The sequence below is a fragment of the Moschus berezovskii genome, chromosome 18 (genome assembly GCF_049115385.1).
Source record: "Moschus berezovskii isolate FMDL1 chromosome 18, NW_MosBer_1.0, whole genome shotgun sequence".
NCBI classification, from domain to species: domain Eukaryota; kingdom Metazoa; phylum Chordata; class Mammalia; order Artiodactyla; family Moschidae; genus Moschus; species Moschus berezovskii.
Window position 1 is genome coordinate 35,364,085 of NC_142477.1, and position 23,672 is coordinate 35,387,756.

Here is a 23,672-nt window from a genome sequence, read left to right on the forward strand (position 1 = left end):
CTGAGTTCATCTAGGGTTTGTGCTGCCTTATCTCTGGTGGCATGAGTGGGGGATCCAGCCCAGCCTGGCTTCCTGACTTTGAGCAAGTGTTTTCTTCAGTGAAACTTTAATGATCTGGTCCTGGATGCTGCTAATTACTCATCTCACTTGATGTTTTACTGTTATTCTCTGAGATCTGGAGGAATGATTTCCTGCTTCTAAATGTTTGACGGTCCTCAGATACATGTGAAAACCATTGAACCTGGCCCTTGTCTTCGTCAAGCTTAACACCCCTCCTTCCTCCCACTATTCCTGGTGGCCATGGTTTCCAGCAGCCGTGTTCATCCTGGTTGCCCTGTGTCTGCATGTTTTCCACTTTGTTAGTATGCCTCTTCATGTGATGCCCAGACTGGAAATGAGACTTCACGTGTTCTATGAACAGCCAAACTAGAACCAATACCAAGAAATGAACCTGGTCCTCATTTCATGCCACACACATTGGCTGGTGCTTCTCTATTGGCTGCATCTTAATACAGCCCCTCCACCCTGCCCAACTCAGGATGTTTTTATTCACCTTAACTCATGTGAGGCAGAGTTCCTCTTGGGCTGGTTGTTGTTGTTTTTTTCTCCCCCCTCAGTTTGACTCTCCAATCTGTGGCTTTTTAAATTTTATTGGAATATAGTTGATTTACAATATTGTGTTGATTTCTGCTATACATCAAAGTGACTCAGTTATAATATATATAAATATATTCTTTTTCATACTCTTTTCCATTATGGTTTATCATAGGATATTGAATATCATTCCCTGTGCTATACAGTAGGACCTTGTTGCTTTAATAGTTTGTATCACACAGTTGATTTTTTTGATCCCAAGGGCAGAACTATACATTCCCTCCCAGTCTGATTTTTACATTTCCCCTGGACACTGGAAGTGTTGTCGCATCAGAACAATATGAATGGGAGGCTGACATCATTCTGATTCAACAAGTTGTTGAGCAAAATGAAGAATAATTTTAAAAAAAAACAGTACATTAGGATTGGCCCTGTTAATAGAAAAATCCTACTCTGGGTATCTTCGTAGGGGACTTTCATGAATCGTTTTCAGTTCATGGTGGTTTTTTGGTTTGTTTGGGGGTTATTTCTAGCATCAACAATTCAATAGATTGAATGGAGTGTGGAGCCTGTTTAAGAAGCTCAGTGCCTCGATCACTGTGCCAGGCTTTTAGTCACATGGGTCCTGTGTGGGCCATGGATGTGTCAGCCCACTGCATTGTTCGCGGAGGATGTTTGGAGGGTTTTAACCGGCCCCTCTCTGTCCCTTGCAGTTACCTGGCTGAGCAGTGCTGGAATGGCGGCTTCATCTACCTGATCATGCTACGCCGCTTCAAGCAGCAAGTCCATTCTCCTTATAACGGCAACAGTAGCAACAGCTCCGAACCAGGAGAGACACCTACCTTGGAGCTGGGGGACCGAACGGTGAAAAAGGGGAAAAGAGCAAGAAAGTTTGGAGTTATTGCCAGACCTTCTACCCACAAAGCCACTGAAGAATCCAAGAGCAGCACTGGCTGTGAGTTGGACAGTGACCCCGTGTCTGAGCTGGACAATGGCCTAGACCCTGAACTGGGAAACGGTCATGCTTTTGAGCTGGAAAATGGCCCGGATTTGCTCAAGGAGGTGGCTGGATCCCATCTAGATAGGTCGGAACTGGACAGAGGGACAGAGCCTAGAATTCCAAAGACAGATGCCCCTCTGCCCACGAGCAATGACAAACGCCGCTTCTCAAAATCTGGGAAGACGGACTTCCAATCCAGTGACTGTCTGGCACGGGTAAGGTTTGCTTTGATGGTAGAAGCTGAATTTTCCATGAAATATTGTTTGCAGTTGTGTTTACGGTTTAGAAAATACACCTGAAATGACCTTGCATTTGGATACCAAAAGATTTATTAAGATAAATGATCAGAGGACATGATAATAACAACAGAAAAATCAAGTCATTTTATCCCACTTAAATAAAGAGCTAGGCAAGTGATCCTAAGTGGAAAATTCAAGCCTTCTGTGGTATAATTTGAGTCATATGAGGCCCAGATAAAGTACTTGAGCTGCATCATTATTTATCACCGCTGTCACCAGTGGAATTGCCACTGCAGGGCCAAGAATTCCTGGTGGCTGCTGATAGCATAAATAGCCAAGCCTCAGTATTACACAGGAAGGATGTCCAACCTGCAGGGAAGCGTCTGCTTTTATTTTTAACACATCAAAACGAGTGACATTTTCAGGGGATTGTGTTACTATATTGCTAAATTCCAGTGAAGTCTGGAAACTTTGTAGAAATCTCTGAAACTGTGGTATCCAGCTGTGATGGTCAGAGCTGGTCTTACCTAAAAGCAAAGCAGGTGTAGTCTATTCTGAATGGTAGTTGACACACTTCTAGCCTCGAGTGGTCTCCCCCATTATAACCAATACGCTTTTGTTAAGTTACCTTCTGTAGGGTCAGAGTGCTCATTCCAAGAACGCTCTTGGCCAGGTGTGCCTCTGGGTTCCTAAACAAAGCAGTAACTAGTGAGATGGATCCTGATTGGTTACTTTTCTGACTCAGGAGATGCCCTCTAAGGATGAAAGAGGAAGTTAGAAAGATGGAAAATGGGCACAGAGGAAGTATCAAGTTCAGCTTTGCAGTCTGGAAAATGGTGCCGTAGGAGTGAATGTAATTTCTAGGAAGGCTGCTGCTGCTGCTAAGTCACTTCAGTCGTGTCCGACTCTGTGTGACCCCATAGACGGCAGCCCACCAGGCTCCCCCGTCCCTGGGATTCTCCAGGCAAGAACACTGGAGTGGGTTGCCATTTCCTTCTCCAATGTGTGAAAGTGAAAAGTGAAAGTGAGCTCATGAATATTTTTGCAGCTGTAGCCTATCTGCATAATGAGTTGAGAAGAATCAAAATAACACCTGTCTTAAGGGACTGACTGTGTTCCTTCATTTGAAGATCTGAGTGACCTTCATAAAGCCTTACACAGCGAAGGTGTATTTGTAGATGAAATGTGCAAACCAGAAGAAAAAAAATGTTTCTATTAATGATTTTCTACCAATTTTATGCCCCTCTTCCCCAAAAGGATTAAAAACAATAAAAAGATTATAATATATACCTCTCTCCCAAATTAAGGGCAATAGAAATGTTATAATATGTTCCTTATCAATGAATACTATATCTTGATATGATTTTTTTTCTTCTGATGATTAGATTGTGAATATGAAGAAAACTTAAAGTGAAAAAAGCAAGTTGGGCAATATTGGTTCAGTTTGAAGCTTTAAGGTACCTAAGGTTTAGGGTGGAATCTCATATACAGTCCAAAGAAGTCCTTTGGCCTAGGACAAAGTAGGGATAATGGTATGATCTTCAAAGAAAAAAGTGCCACGCCAAACTTTTAAGAGAGTACCATCCTCTGCTCATCCTAATTAAAAGCAGTAACCTAAAATTGGATTTCTGGATTAGACTCTCTTAAGACTGAACGTACCAGAATTCCTTTGCCTGGTTTTTGCCCTCAACATCAAATGTACCAGAAAATATAAATGAAAGGTGAAAAAAAACAAATCTTCATCTGTTGTCTTGGAACTTTTTTTTTATGAAGCCCCATGCCTTTATTAAAAGGAGAAACTTGCCATCTGGAATTCTTCATAACTGTTCTAAGTCTGCAGACTGATTATTGGCCTCGGATTGTACGTCTGGTCTTGAAAAGTTGGAATGGGCCCCACACCTTCTCAGGCATGAATATCTCGGTGCCCTTGGCCACCCCAGAAGCATCTTCATTAGATGCACTCGCCTGGGATTGAGCATGTTGACAAGAAGTGGATCTTCACAGCTCTCCTCCTCATCTTGGTGGCGCCCAAACTGGGACCAATAGACCTTAAAGGCTGTTTAGGTTCTTGGGATGGCTAGATGTGTATTTTTATTTCAGGATGAACCCAAGGTCATGCTAAAATGGAATTTCCAGAAAAACAAAAATTAGCTATTTACCTCTAAAGCCTTTGGGGGGAAATTCCACTCTATTTGAATAATGGGAGATTAGACATGTCGGCGTTGTTCCGCTTCTGCTTTATTAATGATTTAATATATCTGCAGAGACTTAATAAATTACAGACAAGGCTCATGATCATTCAGACCATTTTCATTTGTCAGCTACTTGTTTTTCATAGACTGTTATTTCTTACAGGAAAATAAATCCTCAGACTTTGTTTTCACGTTTCTATTCTCCCTTAATGGACCTATAGGAAATATTTCAACAAATATCTCCTTTTAAAGTATGGCTTGTTTCTGTAAAATATTAACACAGAATGATACACATGCAAACAGATGAATTTTTTAAAATACAAAAGTTGGGCCCATCTCCTAAAGCCCAGGAACCGCTTAGGATATAGATAAGCAACTTTAGAAATGAATTCAGATTGCCTACTCTCTTGTCTAGTAAAGCTCATTACTCACCCAAGGTGACGTGTGCACAGTGTGTATTTTTGTAATGCTGCATGGTAAAAATGAATGCAACCAAACTTAGTCATGTAACAATGAAAAAAAAGTCTTACCATTTGTCAGTCAGGAGAGCTTATTCACAGCTGGCATGTGTGTCTGTGGATCCATTTGCAGTCTTAGCCTGGTACCCAAAATCCACCCTGTGCAGTGCCAGACCTCTTTCCTGTAAGTGGTTCAGCAGAGACCTCAAAAAGGCTGCCAGAGCTCTAAATCTGCAGGAAAGTGTGTGAAACTCAGGAGGAGAGTCAACACTGAGCTCATCTCCTGGGTGGTCCCTGATGTTTGCATCCAGCAGAGGCAGCGGGAGAATGGGCCTCTTCTAGGAAGACCCCACAGTCATGGAGTGAACATACATACTTCACGTGGTAATGTCTCCTAAGCTCACATCTGCTGTCACCTCTCTTCTGAGCCCTCAGCTTTTTACCAGCCATCTATAGGATGCCTCCATCTTTGATATTTCACATCATGCCTGAAACTGGTTGTATGGCTTTCCCGCACCACCAAGCCCATTCTAACATTTCAGGTCTTACCATCCACAGAGTTGCCTGAGCCAGAAACCTGAGATTCAGCTAGTGACTACTTGCCCTGGACTGTGCAGAACTTTCCTGGTTTTTCACTGGCAATTCCATATCCTGGGAAACGCCTTCACCCAGCCACATTGCGACAATTGGCATTGTGGAGTTAGCTGGAATGCTGCTTTCTCTCGAAGAAGAAAATGGAAACCCACTCCATTTTATTGCCTGGGAAATACCATAGATAGAGGAGCCTGGTAGGCCATCGTCCATAGGGTCACCAAGAGTTGGACGTGACTTAGCGACAACTACCCTAGAGGTTAAAGCGTCTGCCTCCAATGTGGTAGACCCGGGTTCGATCCCTGGGTTGGGAAGATCCCCTGGAGAAGGAAATGGTAACCCACTCCAGTATTCTTGCTTGGAGAATCCCATGGATGGAGAAGCCTGGTAGGCTACAGTCCACAGGGTCGCAAAGAGTCGGACACGACTGAGCGACTTCACTTTCACTTTCACCCTCTCCCTTACACCAAGTCCAGTCAATCCCTGAATCCGGTCTACTCCTGCTCCCTTGGGGATGTCCACCACCACTGCTCTGTGCCCCATCCTGCAGCTTTGGTTCAGGGCCAGACTGCTGTCATTTCTCACCTGTGGTCACAGTAGTCTACACTGCTCCCGCTTTCATCCCATCAACTGTCCCATTGCAATCAGAGGGACTTTTCTAAAGAGCACATCTTACCATGCACACTGCAGCTGAAACCATTTGGTGGTCCACTCGCCTTTGGGGTAATACCCGAACACCTCAGCTTGACGTAGCACATAAGGAAGGCCCTTCATCACCTTTTCACTGCTCTCTTTCTCCCTGATTTGGGCTGAATTAGTTTTTTCAAAATACCATGCTCGCTCTTGTCTCTGAGCCTTTGCCATCTCTGCCCCAGTTCAGTGCATTGCACCTGTAGGTGCTTTGTAGATACTTATAATGAAGACACAGGAGAACCCCAAGCCTGAGAGATGGGACACCAAGTTCCAGCCCTGGTTCTTCCATCCCCAGCTCTGTGGCCTTCAGGCTGCCATGTCCTTTCTCTGAACTTGTTTTCTTACCTCCAAGCTGAGCTTTTTGGTCTGTTGGCGGAGGAATTTCAACTCTGACATTATGATCACATGTTTCTTCATTTCTTACTGATCATTCTAAGTAAGGGGTAAGCAAACAATCTCAAAAATAAGTTTTCAGTTGAAGCCAGAGCATTTACTGCAGTGAAATTCTGGTTGGATGATGTGTCTTCTCACATTTGAAGCAAAGATGCTGTTGTAACATTTTATTTTGGGTTCCAGCAGATGAGGTCATTTAAATGTTGCTGCGGCAATTCCCTTTAATATACTACCCCTGTTTTTGGTAAATAAATCCCTCTGTTTACCTCCGTGGAGAGACGCATGTGTGAGTTCACACAGTAATTGGCGGTTTATAGGAAAGGGTAGCACTCCGACATTAATACAGACGTCCATAGCATCCAATTTTGCGTGGTTTGGCTTTTTCTCAACAGACTGACAAAGTCTCAGTGCCCTTTCAACCAGCGTAGAAGGAAGCAAAAGCCCAAGCCATCTGTCTAGACAGGGTCTGCTTCAGAACTCCGTCATCTCTGCAGCTGGATCTGTGTTCACACTCTGAACGTTGGCAAACGTGCAGGTCTCCTTTCTTGGCGAACTTCTTAATGTCAGTCTCGGTAACTTTGAAGACCCCTAAGATTATGGTCAGCATTCTGTTTGTTCATTCAATGACATCTATGCAGTATTGTGATGTGCTGGGCACTTTTCTAGCTGCTGGAAAATCCATCAGTAAATGAGAGACAAGGTTTCTGTCTTGTGGCATTTATCACATATAAGGGGCCACAAGCAATAAATACATAGACACAAGCAGAATGTTAGATGCTGACCACAAGTACAATAAATGAAATAAAACAGAGTGAAGTAAAAGATGTCCCAGCAGTGACATGGGCGGGGGGCCAATTGATATTGGGTGTCAGCAAAGACCTTATTAAAGAGGTCATGTTTCAGCTGAAGACTGAGTGTCAGGAGAAGAGCAGCCCTGCAGAATCTGGGGGCAGAATGTTTCTGGTGAGAAACTAGCATCTGAAGCTGCCGTAAGACGGGAATGATAGAATATTCTGGTAGCAGAGACTGCAGCATAGTGAGTGATAGGAGAGGACTAGGAGGTGATATGAAAGAGACAAGATTACAAAAGTTCATGTTTAGCATTGCAAAGAGTGTGGGCCTTATTCTGTATCTAGTGGGAAACTGTCAGGAAACTTAGGTTAAATGCATCATGATGTTTTTCTTTAAAGTTTATCCTAAATGTGTAATGGAGAATAGTGGCTTGTGAGAGGTAAAACTTAAAAATAGAGACCAGATTGGAGACTATGATAACCCAAGCTAAAAATGATGGTGACCGACGAGGGTGTTGGCAGAGAAGAGGAGCAGAGGTAGATGGATGTGGATCTGTTTGGCAAATAGAGCATTCGGATCTCACTTATGGTTTAAGTATAGGAAATAGAAGGATGAATCAAAGACAGCCCTTGGGTTTTTGGTTTGCATATCCTCTTAAGCTTGAATCAATGATATTGCTGATCCCGTTGAGATGACAAAACCAGGAAGAGGAGAGATTATTGGTGTGTGTAGTAGACATCTAAGTGGAATTGTAAGAAGACAGTTGGAAATATACTGGATATTATTGTATTTAAGTTGGCCTGTTGGGTTTTGGCTAGTTCCAGCTTTAGACTAAAACTTTAGACACTGATTTTATATTTAACTGAACACTGCTTTCATCTGTAGGCAGCTAGATTTAATACGACAGTTGTACAATTAAGACTGATAGCATCTGCCGCTTCCTGTCTCTGACTTCCTTTGTGTTCCTCGGAACCCCTTCATTAGATGATCAAGAAATTCCATGGTGAGGAAGCGTGCATCATTTTCTTTGAATTCTCCCCTGTTAGTTCCTACTCTCTGTTATGGCAGGGGAATCATCTTATTGGATAAAAGAAAGGAGATCTGTTTCTGGGCTAGTATAATTAGGGGCTTTATTATAGATTGGTTGTTTCTGTTCTCTGAAGCTTTTTAAGATTTTTTTGATGTGGACCATTCTTTTTATTTTAAATTTTTAATTAATTTATTGTAATTGCTTTACAATATTGTGTTGGCCTCCACCATAGAACAATGCAAATGAGCCACAAGTACACACATATCCCCTCCCTCCTGAACCTCCTCCCCACCCCCCACACCTTCCCCACCCTCTTGGTTGTCACAGAGCACTAGGTTGAGCTCTCTGTGCCCATACAGCAGCTTCCCACTGGCTATCTGTTTTACACATGACAGTACATAAATGTCAGTGCTACTCTCTCTACTCGTCCCACCCTGCCCCTCCTCCATGTGGCCGAAGTCTGTTTTTTATGTCTGCATCTCTATTCTTGCCCTGCGAATAGGTTCACCAGTACCATTTTTCTAGATTCCATATATATGTGTCAATATATGAAATTTGTTTTTCTGACTTTTTTCACTCTGTATAATAGGCTCTAGGTTCATTCACCTCACTAGAACTGACTCATATGTGTTCCTTTTTATGACTGATTAATACTCCATTGTATATATGTACCACAACTTCTTTTTCCATTCATCTGCCAGTGGACATGTGGGTTGCTTCTGTGTCCCAGCTGTTATAAATAGTGCTGCTATTAACATTGGGCTACATGTGTCTTTTTCATTTATGGTTTTCTCAGAGTATATGCCCAGTAGCAGGATTACTGGGTCATACGGTAGTTTTATTCCTAGTTTTTTTAAGGACTCTCCATACTGTTCTCCACAGTGGCTGTATCAATTTGCATTCCCACCAACAGTGCAAGAAGATTCCCTTTTTCTCCACACCCTCTCCAACATTTATTGTTTGTAGATTTTTTGATGACCGCCATTCTGACTGGTGTGAATTGCTAACTCATTGTAGTTTTGATTTGCGTTTCTCTAATAATGAGTGATGTTGAGTGTCTCTTTGGAGAAAAGTCTGTTCAGGTCTTCCTCCCACTTTTTGATTGGTTGTTTCTTTTTCTAGTATTGAGCTGCCTGAGCTGCTTATGTGTTTTGGAGATTAAGCCTTTGTTCATTGTTTCATTTGCAATTATTTTTCCCCATTCTAAGGGTTGTCTTTTCATCTTGCTTATAGTTTCCTTTGCTGTGCAAAAGCTTTTAAGTTTAATTAGGTCCCACTTGTTTATTTTTGTTTTTATTTCCATTGCTCTAAGAGGTGGTCAGAGAGAATCTTGCTGTGATTTATGTCAAGGAGTGTACTGCCTATATTTTCCTCTAAGAGTTTTCTGGCCTTACATTTATGTCTTTAATCCATCTGAGTTCATTTTTGTGTATGGTGTTAGGAGGTGTTCTATTTTCATTCTTTTATATGTAGCTGTTCAGTTTTCCCAGCACCACTTATTGAAGAGGCTATCTTTTCTCCACTGTATATTCCTGCCTCCTGTGGCTATGGACCATTCTTAAAATCTTTATTGAATTTGTTACAATATTGCTTCAGTTTTATGTTTTGGTTTTTTGGCCAAAAGGCATGTTGGATCTTAGCTCCCTGACCAGGAATCAAACCCACATCTCCCGCATTGGAAGATGAAACCATAACCACTGGACTTTCAGGGAAGTCCCCCTCTGAAGCCATTTATATTAGATATATGGTTTGGTTTTGTTTTTAACTAGTTGTGTGCATCTTGGGCCAGGGGTGTGGAGTGGGTTTGTGGGTGTTCTCAATGAATACTATCTTTAACTCCTCTGTCAGGGTAAACATTTAGGCCATCCTTTCCCCATGATCATAGTTCTGTATGTTTCTTGTCACAAGTCCTATTTCTAAAAGCATTTAAGAATTTGAACTGTATCCAGTATTGTTACATCCTCTGTGAACCATACCTAACGTCTTCTGTTTAGCCAAAGGAGGGTAGGATGGGAGAAAATGATGGTGTAATTAGTCATAGGAATGGATAGGTTTCTACTAATTTGGGCTAAAACTAAAGGGATTTTCTTGTATCTGGGCTCTACTAATGGTCCCTGTTGTTCTTGTGAAAGAGTTCCACAGCTTTTCTGTACTGGGGGAGAGAAACACTGCCCCACATCTGCAGGACACCAGGAGCCATGGGATATCCTCCAAGGGGGAGGAAAAAAGTCAGGCCACCATCTGTGCTCATTTCTTACCTGCTCTGTGAGGCCCAGGGAGGCAGCCACAGGACTAGCCTGGGTGTAAACGCAGGCTGCTCAGCTCGCCAAGACAACAGCTAATCAGCACACCCCTGCGTGTATTCTCTTTTGGGTTCTCCACCTGGCATACAGTCTCATGTACTGGAAGTATTGAAAGTTGCTGTCTCGTGGTAATTCTCAAGGATGGCTTCTTGGAAGGAGTGAAGCTATGAGAGACTCTGAAGGCAGGAAGGCTGTTCCTGAATGGGAAGGAAAGGTGTTCCAGAGGTCAGAGGCAGCAAACCAAAACCCAGGGAGTCCAAAGTGAGACGCTGGGATGATGTAGGGCTTGTTGACAAGTTCATGAACTACTGTGGTAAGCCAGTGACTTCTGAAGTTACATTTGGCCAGACAGGCTTCATGGCCCTGTGGTCAGTGGATGGAGAAGACAGCTGGCATCACCGCGTGTTGCTAGAATTGTGGGGCCCCCATGAGCAGCCCTGGGCTTGGAAAAGAATAGGACCCAACAAGTCTCTGTCTGCTAATGATTTTCCCTCGACATTCCTGTTGCTGCACATCAGTGAGCATTCCACATCTGTTTTTTTTACTGTTGCATAAAGCTTCAATTTAGTTTCTGACAGTATGCACTTCAGATTTTCTAAATGCCTCACATTTTTTCTCTTTTGCAAACAGCTTGAATGGGCAGGTTGCCTATTTTGGGGGAGATGATGGCTTTGTCTGTATTGGGCCTTAGCAGTTCCATTGGACCTTCATGGTGAATGGAGAAAGCAGATGGTTTTTACTTTATAAACTGAGGAATGCATTGGGACCCCTACCTATATACCTAGAGCTAAAAAGGACTTTGGGATGAGCCTAAAGTCAGACTCCCAGATAAACCACTTTGGAAGCTTTTGCTTTCATTTCTCTGAATAGCCAAGTGTCTGCGGGAACTCCAATGTTTGGCAGTGGATGTATGTTTGTGTTCTTGGAATGGAATACAGAGTCAAATGGAGAATGAACCAAAGCAGTTCAGAGGACTTATGTTCAGTTCAGTCGCTCAGTCGTGTCCGACTCTTTGCGACCCCATGAATCACAGCACGCCAGGCCTCCCTGTCCATCACCAACTCCCGGAGCTCACTCAAACTCATGACCATCAGAGGACTTAGAGACCTTTTTGTTGTTGTTTAGTTATTCAGTCACGTCCAACACTTTTGTGACCTCATAGACTGTAGCCTGCCAGGCTCCTTTGTCCGTGAGATTCTCCAGGCAAGAATACTGGAGTGGGTTGCCATTTTCTTCTTCAGGGGATCTTCCTGACCCAGGGATCGAACCTGCATCTCCTGCAAGTCTCCTGCATGGCAGGCAGATTCTTTACCACTGAGCCACCAGGGAAGCCCTACAAACCTCTATTAGTTTTTAAAAATGATTGATTTTGGGAAATTCCTGGCAGTCCCGTGGTTAAGACTCCATGCATCCAGTGCTGGGGGTGTGGGTTCAATCCCTGGTCGGGGAACTAAGACCCCACACAGCCAAAAAATAAGTAAAAAGGATAGATTTTTGTAGTTGTCGTAGCATTTTTTAATGTTTTTAAAAAACATATTGACCAATGTGTGTAGAAGTTGATAACAAATTCACCAGTGAATTTCCTATTTTGATTTCTCCAAGATCTCATTCACGTGTTTTTAGGAAGTTTAAGATTCAATTCGGTGTGACATTTTTAACATTTATGCGTGTGTAAGTCACATATGGTTACCGATTAACATTTATTATGTATCTTACTAGATGTCAGGAGCATTGCTGCCTGCTTCCTGTCTCGTTTAATCCTAACACCAGACTTGGAAGTTTTAATAATAATCCCCACTTTAAAGGCAGGGATATTGAGGCCTCAGTTGATTCTCATAAGTACTAAATGGTAGAGCTTGGCTCAAACTAGTTGATGTCTCCTGGCTCTGTCTTCATCTCCCTTTATTAATTAGTAGCTGCTGTAAATAAACGGAACCCAGATACAGCCAGTGTTGACTCACATAGCGGGATCTGGGTTTCAGGCAAAAGAGCTTTACTTAACAGGATCCTGGTCAGGGAATTCACGCATCACCTTTGCTGTGCTGTCCAAAGTCATCACCCCTGGCCCCAGGTGGCTCATTCAATTTAATTAAAGTGAAATGAAACATTCAGGGTCCCCATTGCCAGCAGCCACATTTCAGGCATTCGACAGCCGCCGGTGGCTAGCAGCCCTCCTGTTAGATGATGCAGACACAGAGCGCTCTGCCATCATAGAGAACTGGATTGGGCAGCCCTGACTGCTCGAGACTTTGGTCCAACCCGTAGAATTTTCTCATCAGTGGTCCTCTGCAGTGTCTGTCAACAAGTGATGGGATCGGCCAGACCTCCAGCTAACCCCTCCTGTGACAATGGTGCGTGTCTGTCCAGATGCTTCACAGTGTACTCGCTTTTTCTTCCAAGGAGGAAGTTGGCCGGATATGGAAGATGGAGCTGCTTAAAGGATCGGATGGGCTGGGAATTCAGGTTAGTGGAGGCCGAGGATCAAAGCGCTCACCTCACGCTATCGTTGTCACCCAAGTGAAGGAAGGCGGTGCCGCTCACAGGTGACTAGATAACTCTCCCCTTTCTCTGCTTCCTTGTCCTCCCCTCCTCTGCCCCCGGGTGCCGGGGGGGTAGCTAAAGGCCTGGTGATTACACCTTACAAGGAAGGTGCTGGAGCATGGCAGGAGATCAGGCACGAGCGGTTCTAATTAAATACCCTTCTGAGCATAGGAAGTGGCTAATTGGTGGGTCACTGCGCAAAGGAAGGATTAGATTTCTTTCTAGTCCAGTTTGAGTGTCAAGTGAACGCTATCCTGAGTTTGGGGATGCTGGTGACATGTGGTTCCTTATCAAGAGTGTGCCGCATGGCAGAACACCACATCCTTCACATCGTCACTGTGGCTGAGAACTTGGGAAAGTGATGGGGTTTAAACGTGACCACAGTTCACCTGCCACGTCATGGCTGTCAAGATTTGATACACATGTAAACACGTGTGTCTTGGTCATGCAGATGTGGAGGGAGAAAAATAAATGAGTTTTCTCCTTGTGACCTGAAAACCATTCACACTCCCAACCTACTTTTTTAACCTAAACAGTCATCTGAAGTAGGAAGATGGGTAGTGGTTAGGCAGAGCACGTCAAAGAAGAAGTCCGTATTGAGTCAGAGGGAGGTAGTCGTCCCCAGATGGAAGGTATGCTCCTACTATGTGGCTGATTGCTCCTGTATACATAGGGCATCTACTATTTGCAAAACACCATAGGGTGTATTTGTATGTTGGATGCCCATCTGTATAGAATAGTGGGTAAAGTTGGAATTTCACTGATGAGGGAGGTAATTCCAGTCTGGAATTAGTATTCAGCCCAGGTACACTGATGCTAAGAGGGAAATGGCAAACCAAGGCAGTAATGGCCTGCCCAAGACCTTGGGGGCTCTCGAAAACATATCTCATTAGGCGAAGTAGAAGGAGCTTGAAGTATTTGGTCTGAAGAATAGAATACTGAGGAGAGGACCAGTGCACAGGTTATCAAGGTGTTCAATGCTCATCAGTCCCATAACTAGAAAGTATGATCCTGTTAGCCTGAGTAGAGAAGAGATTAACTGCAGGTGTCACTCATCTGGGTGGCGGTAATTACTGAAGGTTTAAGACCTTAGGTAGTTCATATCCAGAAGAGTGGCATCACACTTCCCAAAGGATAGATGCTTTAAAGAATTCTCATCAGATAGCCGTTTCCCCATTATGCCTTGGTCTTTGGAAAGTTGGCAATGAGGAAATTCCTGTGCCCAGAGCCGAGCTTGAATAGAAGAGTTCTTATCCATTTTTTAATGGGTCTCACCATTTTATTATACCCCTAGCCTGTATGTGTGTATGTGTCTGGGGTTTTAATTCACATGTGGGGCATTCTAGTTAATAACTGGAGCTGAGAAAGATGGGATCAAAGAGGAAAATAAGAGGAACAGAGATGTGGATGTCTTGATGGTGGTGTGGATAAGTAAACCCAAGGACACTGGCCCAGACCACTGTGTTCTCCAGTGTTCCTGGATGCCTCTCTTTCAAAGAGCTTGCCCTCATGCCTCCTTGAGGTTCCAGTGTGCTTATTCTCCATGGTTTCCCTCTTTCTCTTCTCTTTGCATCCCAAGCATCTACTGTGGTTCTTAGCATTTCTCTGCCTTAGGGATTTTTGAAGGACAGAAAGCAGAGATTGTCAGCAATCTTGCATGCCTCCTGTCTTCTGTTAAAGCCTAAATTCATAGAAAAGATAATGATACATGCCCTAGAGGACAGAGAGAGAAAATGGCGAGGGAGAGGAGGAGAGGGAAGTTGGTTAATTCATTGAAAGAAAGCAAGGAGGAGAGAGTCTGCAGACTGGAGAGAAAAACACTGGGGTGAATCTGTGTGAGACAAGCGTGAGTCCCAACCCTGAGTCCTGGGTGCTGACGCAAAGCCTCCAGAAGAGATGGTGGGACCCGGGCTTTGGGACTCTCAACTTCACCCAATTTCCCATCTCATATTTAGCAGTGGGGCTGAAGAGCCTCTGGCTGCTTTGGGATCATGGGAGACCAGGCCATTGGAGGCTCAGTTGGCACCCACAGAACTCTTGACCCCCTGTGACTGACGAGGCCTGCTTGGTGCTCTGTAACCATCTGTCCTGTGAACCTCTGTAGGGCAGGCAGACCCTGTAGTGACTGGACCTCCTTCCAGCCCAGTAGAAAGGAAGCTCCAAGTCCTTCACTTAATTTAAAGGAAACAAAGAACATATTTGCATGCCTGTGATGTACACCAGGTCTGTTCCCTGTAACAGCAGTAACTTAGGCAGTTTCTTTGTTCATTTTTCTGTTCATCCATCTGCTTATGGAGCTTGGCAGCAGAGACATAAGGAGGAAGGAGGCAGTTTGAGACTTGACCCTCAAGGCCCCGTGACTCTTGGGCTCAGGGGTTACAGACACGTGAGGTGCAGGGTCTCAGGTTCCACAGAGGAAATCCAGGCAGCAGTGTGTCACCTGGGGAGAGAGAGGGACGTGGGTTAGGGAAGGATTCCCGGTGAGCTTCGGATGCCTTCGTTCTTCTGGGGCTCGGCTCAGAGACTCAGCTGATGACGCGGTCACCAGGGCAGGATGGCAGGTAGGATTGAGAAAAGAAAGACTTAAGTGTCCCAAAGCTTTGGGGTCTCGGTTCCTCTCCATCATGTCTCCACCTGGATGGGATGTGTTTCATCGACACTGATGTAGGATATGGTGGTAACGGACGATCGTGCCTGTAACTAAGGGACCATCTGAGATCGTGAAGCTCCTAGCTCTGCTAACTGGGCATCTGGACCCAGACAGGATGAACAGTCCCACCCCAGCTGTCCCCATCTTCCATACTCCTCTGTAGCTCATTTTGGACTGTCCCCTTCTGACAACCCTCCCCAACTCCAGGAAGATGGCCCATCTCAAGCCTAGAACATCTTGACGAGGGATTTTTTTTTTTTTCCCCCATCTCCATTTCCTCAGGGATGGCAGACTGTCCTTAGGAGATGAGCTGCTGGTAATCAATGGTCACTTACTGGTCGGGCTCTCCCACGAGGAAGCTGTGGCCATTCTTCGCTCAGCCACTGGAGTGGTTCAGCTGGTGGTGGCCAGCAAGGTAGGTGGATTTGTTTGTTTTGTAAAATATTTTGAATGGCAGTGGTAGATTTGGTTGTGAGCCCTCCCCATGAACCCCCTCATCCCCGCCCCCTAATACATGCATACTCACCTTTGCTTGGGCCAGGCAAATAGCCATGATTCTGCGGTGCAAGCCCACAAGGGGCCCTGAGCTTAAGGGCATTTAATCATCTTGCCATCCTTTAAGAGTCTTTATAGGTATATCTGGGCTTCTCTGGTAGCTCAGTTGGTAAAGAATCCGCCTGCAATGCGGGAGACCTGGGTTTGATCCCTGGGTTGGGAAGATCCCCGGGAGAAGGGAACAGCTACCCACTCCAGCATTCTGGCCTGGAGAATTCCATGGACTAGGATGCAAAGAGTTGGACATGACTGAGCGACTTTCACGATAGGTTTATCTAGGGGATTAAAAAGCAACAAAAGGACCAAGGAAGAGGGATGAGTGGGAGAAAAGACAGGATGGAGAGAGTCGCAACTGGCCCAAGGGGAAACCACAGAGGAGATGTGAAAGCAGGGGCGAGAGGGACGTGATGCGCCTCGAGATGCGCATCTTCCAGGACCTGCAGGAAGAAGGTTGGGGCGGCAGGGCCAGGCTGCAGGCCCAGGCTCTGACCCCTGGCAGCACAGAGCATCTGTGCTGGAGGAAGCCTTGTGAACCTTGCTTGTCCAGCTCCGCCCCCTCCCATCCTCCTCAGTTTTACAAATGACCTGGCGAGACAGAGCTTCCGAGGGGGCCCTTGATGCAGCTGACAGTGCCGGGACCCTGACTCTTGCTATGACGCCGAGTCTGGCCATGCCCTCTGTCTGGCTGCCACCTCTTCTTCACAAGGCCTCAGGCTGGGGCTTCTTTCACACCCCCCCCACCCACCAGAGCATGTGAAACTAGTGCTGAGGTCTGAGACCCCCATCAGCTCTCTCCCCAGGGTCTCGCCAGCCTTAGAGCGCTGCAAAGAGGCAGTGGGACACCACGGCTGTGGGACAAGGGGAGGAACAGGGCTGTCTAGGTTCTGCTCCATTGTCTGATGAGATAATGACATCCATGAGCCCAGGGGAGAGCCCTCAGGACTTGGGGGCTAGTGCAGTGGAGCCACGGGGCTTCGTTCCAGTTCATCCTGGGTCCAACTCGGGATCACTGGTGTGAGCCACCCGGTCCTTAACCCTTCCCAGCAATAGCTCTCACCAGGATGGCTGATTTCCCCCAATTATCCTTGATGTTACTTTTGAACCCTGCAACCACAGGTTTTTATTTATTTTGCTTCTTAGATTTTGTGTGCTCAATCACGTCTGACTGCGACCCCATGGACTGTAGCCTGCCAGGCTCCCGTCCATGAGATTTCTCAGGCAAGAATACTGAGGTGGGTTGCCGTTTCCTGCTCCAGGGGATCTTTCCAACTGTGTCTCTTGTGTCTCCTGCGTTGGCAGGCAGATTCTTTACCACTAGCACCTCCTGGGTTTAATAAACAGGTGAGTATTTTGAATCATCTGAAAAATCTACTTTCCCCCTTTATGCTTTGCTGGTGGCTCACCTGGTAAAGAATCCACCTGCAATGCAGGAGACCTGGGTTTGATTCCTGGGTTAGGAAGATCCCCTGGAGAAGGGAACAGCTACCCACTCCAGTATTCTAGCCTGGAGACTTTTCATAAACTGTATAGTCCATGGGGTTGCAAAGAGTCAGACACGACTGAGCAACTTTTACTTTCTTGTTTATACCATGTACCCCAAATCCTCTTCCAACCAGAATTCAGAGCTTGGCAAAGACTTGGCAGGAAGAGCTGACGCTGAAGCCCTAGAGGCAGGAATTGAGATCTTCTCCATTCATATACCCCATCTTTGCCTCCTAGAGATGCCATGGGCATCCTCTCCCTAGGGGTGGGGCAGCAGCAAAGCCAGGGATGCTCTCGGTCAGCCTGGTGGATCCCACAAGAAGGGAAAGGCTGAAACAAATTCCTCATTTGACCAGATGTGGTGGGAATTTGAAAAGCATTATTGGTTCTTACACACACACACCCCCCACCTCCCCAAGCTTGCAGCTTAACCACGCAGGGGTCTCTGCACAGGCATTAAAGCATGTCCACCAAACTTTTATTTCTGGACTAACTTCTTTCTCCTGCTAGTTTGGAAAGTGGGAAAGAAATCTCTTCTATGCCAGTCATTATACATAAATGACATAAAGAAAACACAAAAACAAAAAACGACCCCTCATGGGTAAAACTAGTGATTAAGGGGCACATGTGAGATTTTTGAAAACAGACGTCACTCATCAACTTAAAGGAAGAAAGACACTAATGTGTCCTGGGTACCACTGGGTGCCAGGTGCTTTATACCTACTATCTCATTTAATTCTTAAAGTGAATCCCATGGGAGAGCCATTGGTTCTTTTTATTCAGAAGATAAGTTTAAAATCTAAGAAATTAGTTAATCTGTCATGCAGGTCATGCAGGCAGTGGGTGGCAGAAGCAGCTTTCATCCTGGGTCCACTGGCCTTCAGAGGTTCATGCTGCCCCTTAGTCACATAAGATATGAAGGAATCCAGAGCCCATGGTGTTAGAACAAGGTCATGTGTTCCTTCCAGAGGCTGTGACACTTTGGGGCACTTGCTCAGGTCTTTGTAGGGCTGAGCAGCATCCAGAGCTGAGGAACAGGCGTCCATTCTGGTGTTCATCTGTCCGGAGCTATGGCCCTAAGGCTGACCAGCCCTCAGAGCTTTCTCCCCCTTCCCATTTGCTTCACCTACAACTAAGCAATAAATGCTGCTGCAGCTGCCACCTGTTTGCTCCTGAACTTACTCTGCTCCATCCAAGGTGCTCATCCACAGAGAAAAAGCACCTGATCGTTAGGCACTGCTTGACTTCTGTTCCTCTTCTTCATCCCAAAGAACAAATCATCTACAGACTTCAGTTCTGCCTTTATATTCAAAGAGAAAAGAATAAAAAACTTTTGACTAGTCACATATAAGGAATAATAAAAACATCTAAATTATTGTTGCAGATAAGCATCACTGTGTCACAAAACTTAACAGGCATTGTTTTAGAAATATAACAGTTACTGTCTCCTGGAAAGGATGTCTCGTATTTCTGCACTGTATGTCTTTTGTGTATAAGAGAGGAGCTTTGAAAGTTTTTGCTGAATGAATAAACTCAGAATATCCAAGTTCATCTTGATGTTCCTGGAAGTATGCATAGCAACACGGATTTCTCTGGTGCACTGTCTCTTTTTCATTTCACTCTTGGTTTTTATTAACAAGAAATATGTATTCATTGTATCTAATGTAGAAAACCCAGAAAAAAAGTATAGAGAAGAAAAACATGATAAAATGTCTAATATTGCCAATAATACCATCCACTAACTGGCGTTTCCTTCCAGACAGGAACACGTTTCCTTTTAAATGGTATCAAATACAAGGAGACAGAGTGTACCTGGAGGCAGTCCCACCAGGATTCAGGGGCCAGCACAGCCCTTTAAAAGCTGTGTATCTTGAGCAAGTTAGTGCTTTTTTCGAAATCTCACTTGTACAGTGAGAATCAGTAACTGCTTCATGGGATGTTAGGAAGATTAAATGAACTATAAAGATCTCTAAACCATATAGTTGGTCACAGCACTTGCAGAAATATGTCTTTATGGTTTTCATATTGTATCCAGGTCATTGTTAGATCTGTTGTTAATACGATTCGTACATATTATTTTAACCTGCTTTTTCACTAAGTAACCTGATGGCTGGATGGCATCATCGACTCGATGCACATGAGTTTGGGTGAACTCCAGGAGTTGGTGAAGGACGGGGAGGCCTGGTGTGCTGCGATTCATGGGGTCGCAAAGAGTCAGACACGACTGAGCGACTGAACTGAACCCGCTAAAAGAGCTCTTTCCACGTCAGAAAATGTATTTCTAGATCAGCATTTTTAATGACAGTGGAGTATTCTATCTTGTGGCTGTTGTGAAATTTACTCAACGATTGGAACTTTCACTCTCTCAAGCTTTCTGCTAGTAATAGTTGAGCAGAATTGACATCACAGAAGAGGATTCAGCTCACTTTCTCGCAAATAACTCTTTTTCCTTTCCTTGGGCAAGGTCTGAAAGTATGGCAGTCACAAATTACTGATCTAAAACGGATGAGGTTCAGGTACCTTGAACGAGTGGAATCCGCACCAAACTAGGAACAAACATGACTCACCAGGTGCCAACTCACTGGCAGTTTGTAATGTCCCTTTTATAAGTTGGGTATTCTTTGTCGTTCGTCTTCTGTCATCCCCCAAGGAATATAATGATCAAAACTTTCCACATGTTTCCTTCCTGGTAGAAATTGCTGGTGTGGCAGAAAGAGGAGAGGGCGCGTTGCTCTTTCATTCTGGCCTCAGATCAGCCCTGTAGCCCTCGTCCCGTGTGCCATGTCCTTTCCCAGGAGAGCTCTCAGCTCCCGCGCGTGCCTCATTTGTCCTTGCGATTGTCACGTGGCCTCCTGGATCTCGCCTGCACCGCACACCCGTCCTGACTTTATCTGTGTCTCGGATGGAAGGGCTGTGTTGATGAAGCCCCGTTTGGAGTCTAATCTTAATAGAATGTGACTCCATGTATTTCTGTTGTCCTTTAAAATTTGTTCAAGGACTGCTTTCGTGGCAGCCATTATCAGTCTCTATTCTCATTGCGATTCAGTAAATGATCTAATCTTTCTAACCAACAGGGGCTTGTGAGCTGAGCAGTGAGCGAGAGGAGAATAGAGTGGGTGTTTGAGCTCTGAACTCGACCTGGGGACACAGCGCTGAGTAGACGTCGTTTGGGGAACTCTCAGACAAAAAAAGGGAGATAGACGAATAAGTTACATACCCACGGTGAGGCAGTAAATGGTTTCGGACATGACAGGAGAAATGTGTGGGGCTCCAGGAAGGCTTGCAAGAGAGGATGCTCAAGCTTTGCCCAAAGAGGTCTTCGTCTTGGGAAGAAGAGTAGTCTAGGCAGGGGAGCTGCTCGTGAAGGAGGAAGCATGGCTGGGGAGAGCCTGGCATGTTTGAAAGTCAGGGTGGCTTGAATGGAGGGGAGGCTTAGAGGGGAGAATGGAGGCAGGTGAGTTTGGAGAGCTGGGCAGAGGCCAAATCTCTGACGTTGGCCTGCCAATGAGGGAGTTGAAACTACATCCTGAAAGTAAGACGGCAGGGGGAGTGCAGGGGGCAGTGCCTTGAAGGATCTTAAGTTCAGGAGCTTAGATTACTCATAGAAACATTCACCTGAGAAACACTGATTCATCAAGGGAAAAAAAACTCGAGGTTTAAATTGGCTCTGTACCCCTGACATGTGCATTCACCTCACACACCTGGAAATGTGGACATATACTCCATGTAGTCTTTAGACTGGGAACACGTGACCACCCGCCCGTGGACTCTGCTATGTTTCCTTGACCTTGATATCACAGGGTAATTCACGGGCCTCTCATTGTTTCCCCATAGGAGAACTCTGCCGAGGACCTCCTGAGGCTGACATCTAAGAGTCTGCCTGACCTGACCAGCTCCACAGAGGACGTGTCCTCTTGGACCGACAACGAAGACCAGGAGCCAGACGAGGACGAAGGCACCGGCTCATCTTCCGTCCAGAGAGCGGTAAGTGTGCCTGTGCTCTGCTGGGATGCTCTGCTGGGATGGTGTTCTGCTGAAGACATGGGTACCAGGGCCAGAGATAAAAGCTTGAGACAGACATTATGGTCCAGACCAGGATGGGAGAGAACCACAGTGCATCTTTTTATATTTTTTTTTGTCAGAATCATCCAGAAAAATCTATGAAGGTAATACTTTTCGTTTAAGAAAAAACAATTGGTGCCATACCCCTGGAAATAAGAGAGCAATTGGTACTGAGTTCAGTGCATATGTCAGCTTCTAGGGTGTCTAATAATATACCAAGGATTGTATTGCTATTTCTTGATACAGTGTTTGAAAATTATTGCTTGTGATGTTGAGCTTAGACTGAGAGATGTCTGGTTGCGAGTGGAATGTTAAAGTAACATAGAACCCATTCAGGCGAGCTTGTATGGATGTATCCCAGGTTTAATGAAATGAGGACTTTTGGCTTGGTTCATGGCTCTTCCTTGCACAGCCCATGACCTTCATGCCCTCGTGTGCGGCCCCCCTCTGCCCCCGCCGTGTGGTCTGGCACAGAGTCGGGAGGACTGTGGTTAACGGTGGTTGCAGCGCAGCTCTGTGGTCTCCTCTTTGTATCCCACATCTTACAGATATCTCATATTTAGTATAAAACCTTGTTAGCTGTCATTCCCCATCCATCCAGGCCTGGGGAGGGTCCCCTCTTTCTGCCATTTGGATCTCTTACTCCTTCCCAGTAACACTGAGCCTAGGCAGCATGATAAACATTGGGAAGTTAGTCTCATTTGTAATTAGGCCTTCAGTTCAGTTCAGTTGCTCAGTCGTGTCCGACTCTTTGCAACCCCATGAATCACAGCACGCCAGGCCTCCCTGTCCATCACCAGCTCCCGGAGTTCACTCAAACTCATGTCCATCGAGTCGGTGATGCCATCCAGCCATCTCATTCTCTGTCGTCCGCTTCTCCTCCCGCCCCCAATCCTTCTCAGCATCAGAGTCTTTTCCAGTGAGTCAACTCATCACATGAGGTGGCCAAAGTATTGGAGTTTCAGCTTTAGCACCAGTCCTTCCAATGAACACCCAGGATTGATCTCCTTTAGAATTAAAAGACAGCAACACAAAATATATCTCTTATCCCATTTATATAATTGTTGTTGTTGCTTAGTAACTCGGTTGTGTCTGACTCTTTGCAACCCCATGGACTCCAGAACACCAGGTTTCCCTGTCCTTCACCATCTCCTGGAGTTTGCTCAAACTCACGTCCATTCGGCTTCCCTGGTAGCTCAGCTGATAAAGAATCTGCTTGCAGTACAGGAAACCTGGGTTCGATCCCTGGGTTGGGAAAATCCCCTGGAGAAGGGAATGGCCACCCAGTCCAGTATTCTAGTATTCTGGCCTAGAGAATTCCATGGACTATACAGTTGCCAAGGGTCGGACACAACTGAGCAACTTTCACTTCACTTCATGTCCGTTGAGTCAGTGATGCCATTCAACCATCTCATCCTCTGTCATCCCCTTCTCCTGCTTCCTGTCTTTCCCAGCATCACAGTCTTTTCTAATGACTTGGCTCTTCACATCAGGTGGCCAAAGTATTAGAGCTTCAGCTTATCATCAGTCCTTCCAATCAATATTCAGAATTGATTTCCTTTAAGATTGACTGGTTGGATCTCCTTGCAGTCCAAGGGACTCTCAAGAGTCTTCTCCAGCACCACAGTTTGAAAGCATCAGTTCTTCAGTGCTCAGCCTTTTTTATTGTTCTTCTCTCACATCTATGCTGCTGCTAAGTCACTTCAGTCGTGTCTGACTCTGTGTGACCCCATAGATGGAAGCCCACTAGGCTCCCCCATCCCTGGGATTCTCCAGGCAAGAACACTGGAGTGGGTTGCCATTTCCTTCTCCAATGTGTGAAAGTGAAAACTCATATCTATACATAACTATTTATATTATAATATGATAATTTAAGGAAGAAAAAGTTACTTTTTCCTTTTCTCTTTTATCACTAGAGTTCCAGGGCCACTAAACTGTGGTTGTGCAGGTTATGGACTGCACAAAGGTACCGCATCTAAAGGAGCACCACCACATCATAAATATCATAGGCTCTTGTGTTTATGAGGACAGTTTTCTGGAAGATGGCAGCAAATTTTGTTCTAACAAAATCAGTACTTTCAGACAACTTTCCAGTAA

At 45.2% G+C, this 23,672-nt stretch overlaps 1 protein-coding gene across 8 annotated transcripts in view; it reads left to right on the plus strand.

Annotated features, from left to right (window-relative positions):
• Positions 1-23,672, plus strand: part of PDZD2 (PDZ domain containing 2) — a 414,864-nt gene that overhangs the window by 309,825 nt on the left and 81,367 nt on the right. For 6 of the 8 annotated variants that reach the window (XM_055422224.2, XM_055422221.2, XM_055422222.2 and 3 more), the window contains 4 exons: positions 1,308-1,809; positions 12,686-12,828; positions 15,759-15,891; positions 21,348-21,497. In XM_055422224.2, coding sequence (XP_055278199.2) covers positions 1,308-1,809; positions 12,686-12,828; positions 15,759-15,891; positions 21,348-21,497 — 928 coding nt within the window. The remainder of the gene's footprint in view (positions 1-1,307; positions 1,810-12,685; positions 12,829-15,758; positions 15,892-21,347; positions 21,498-23,672) is intronic. The other 2 variants (XM_055422225.2, XM_055422226.2) reach the window with 2 other exon arrangements.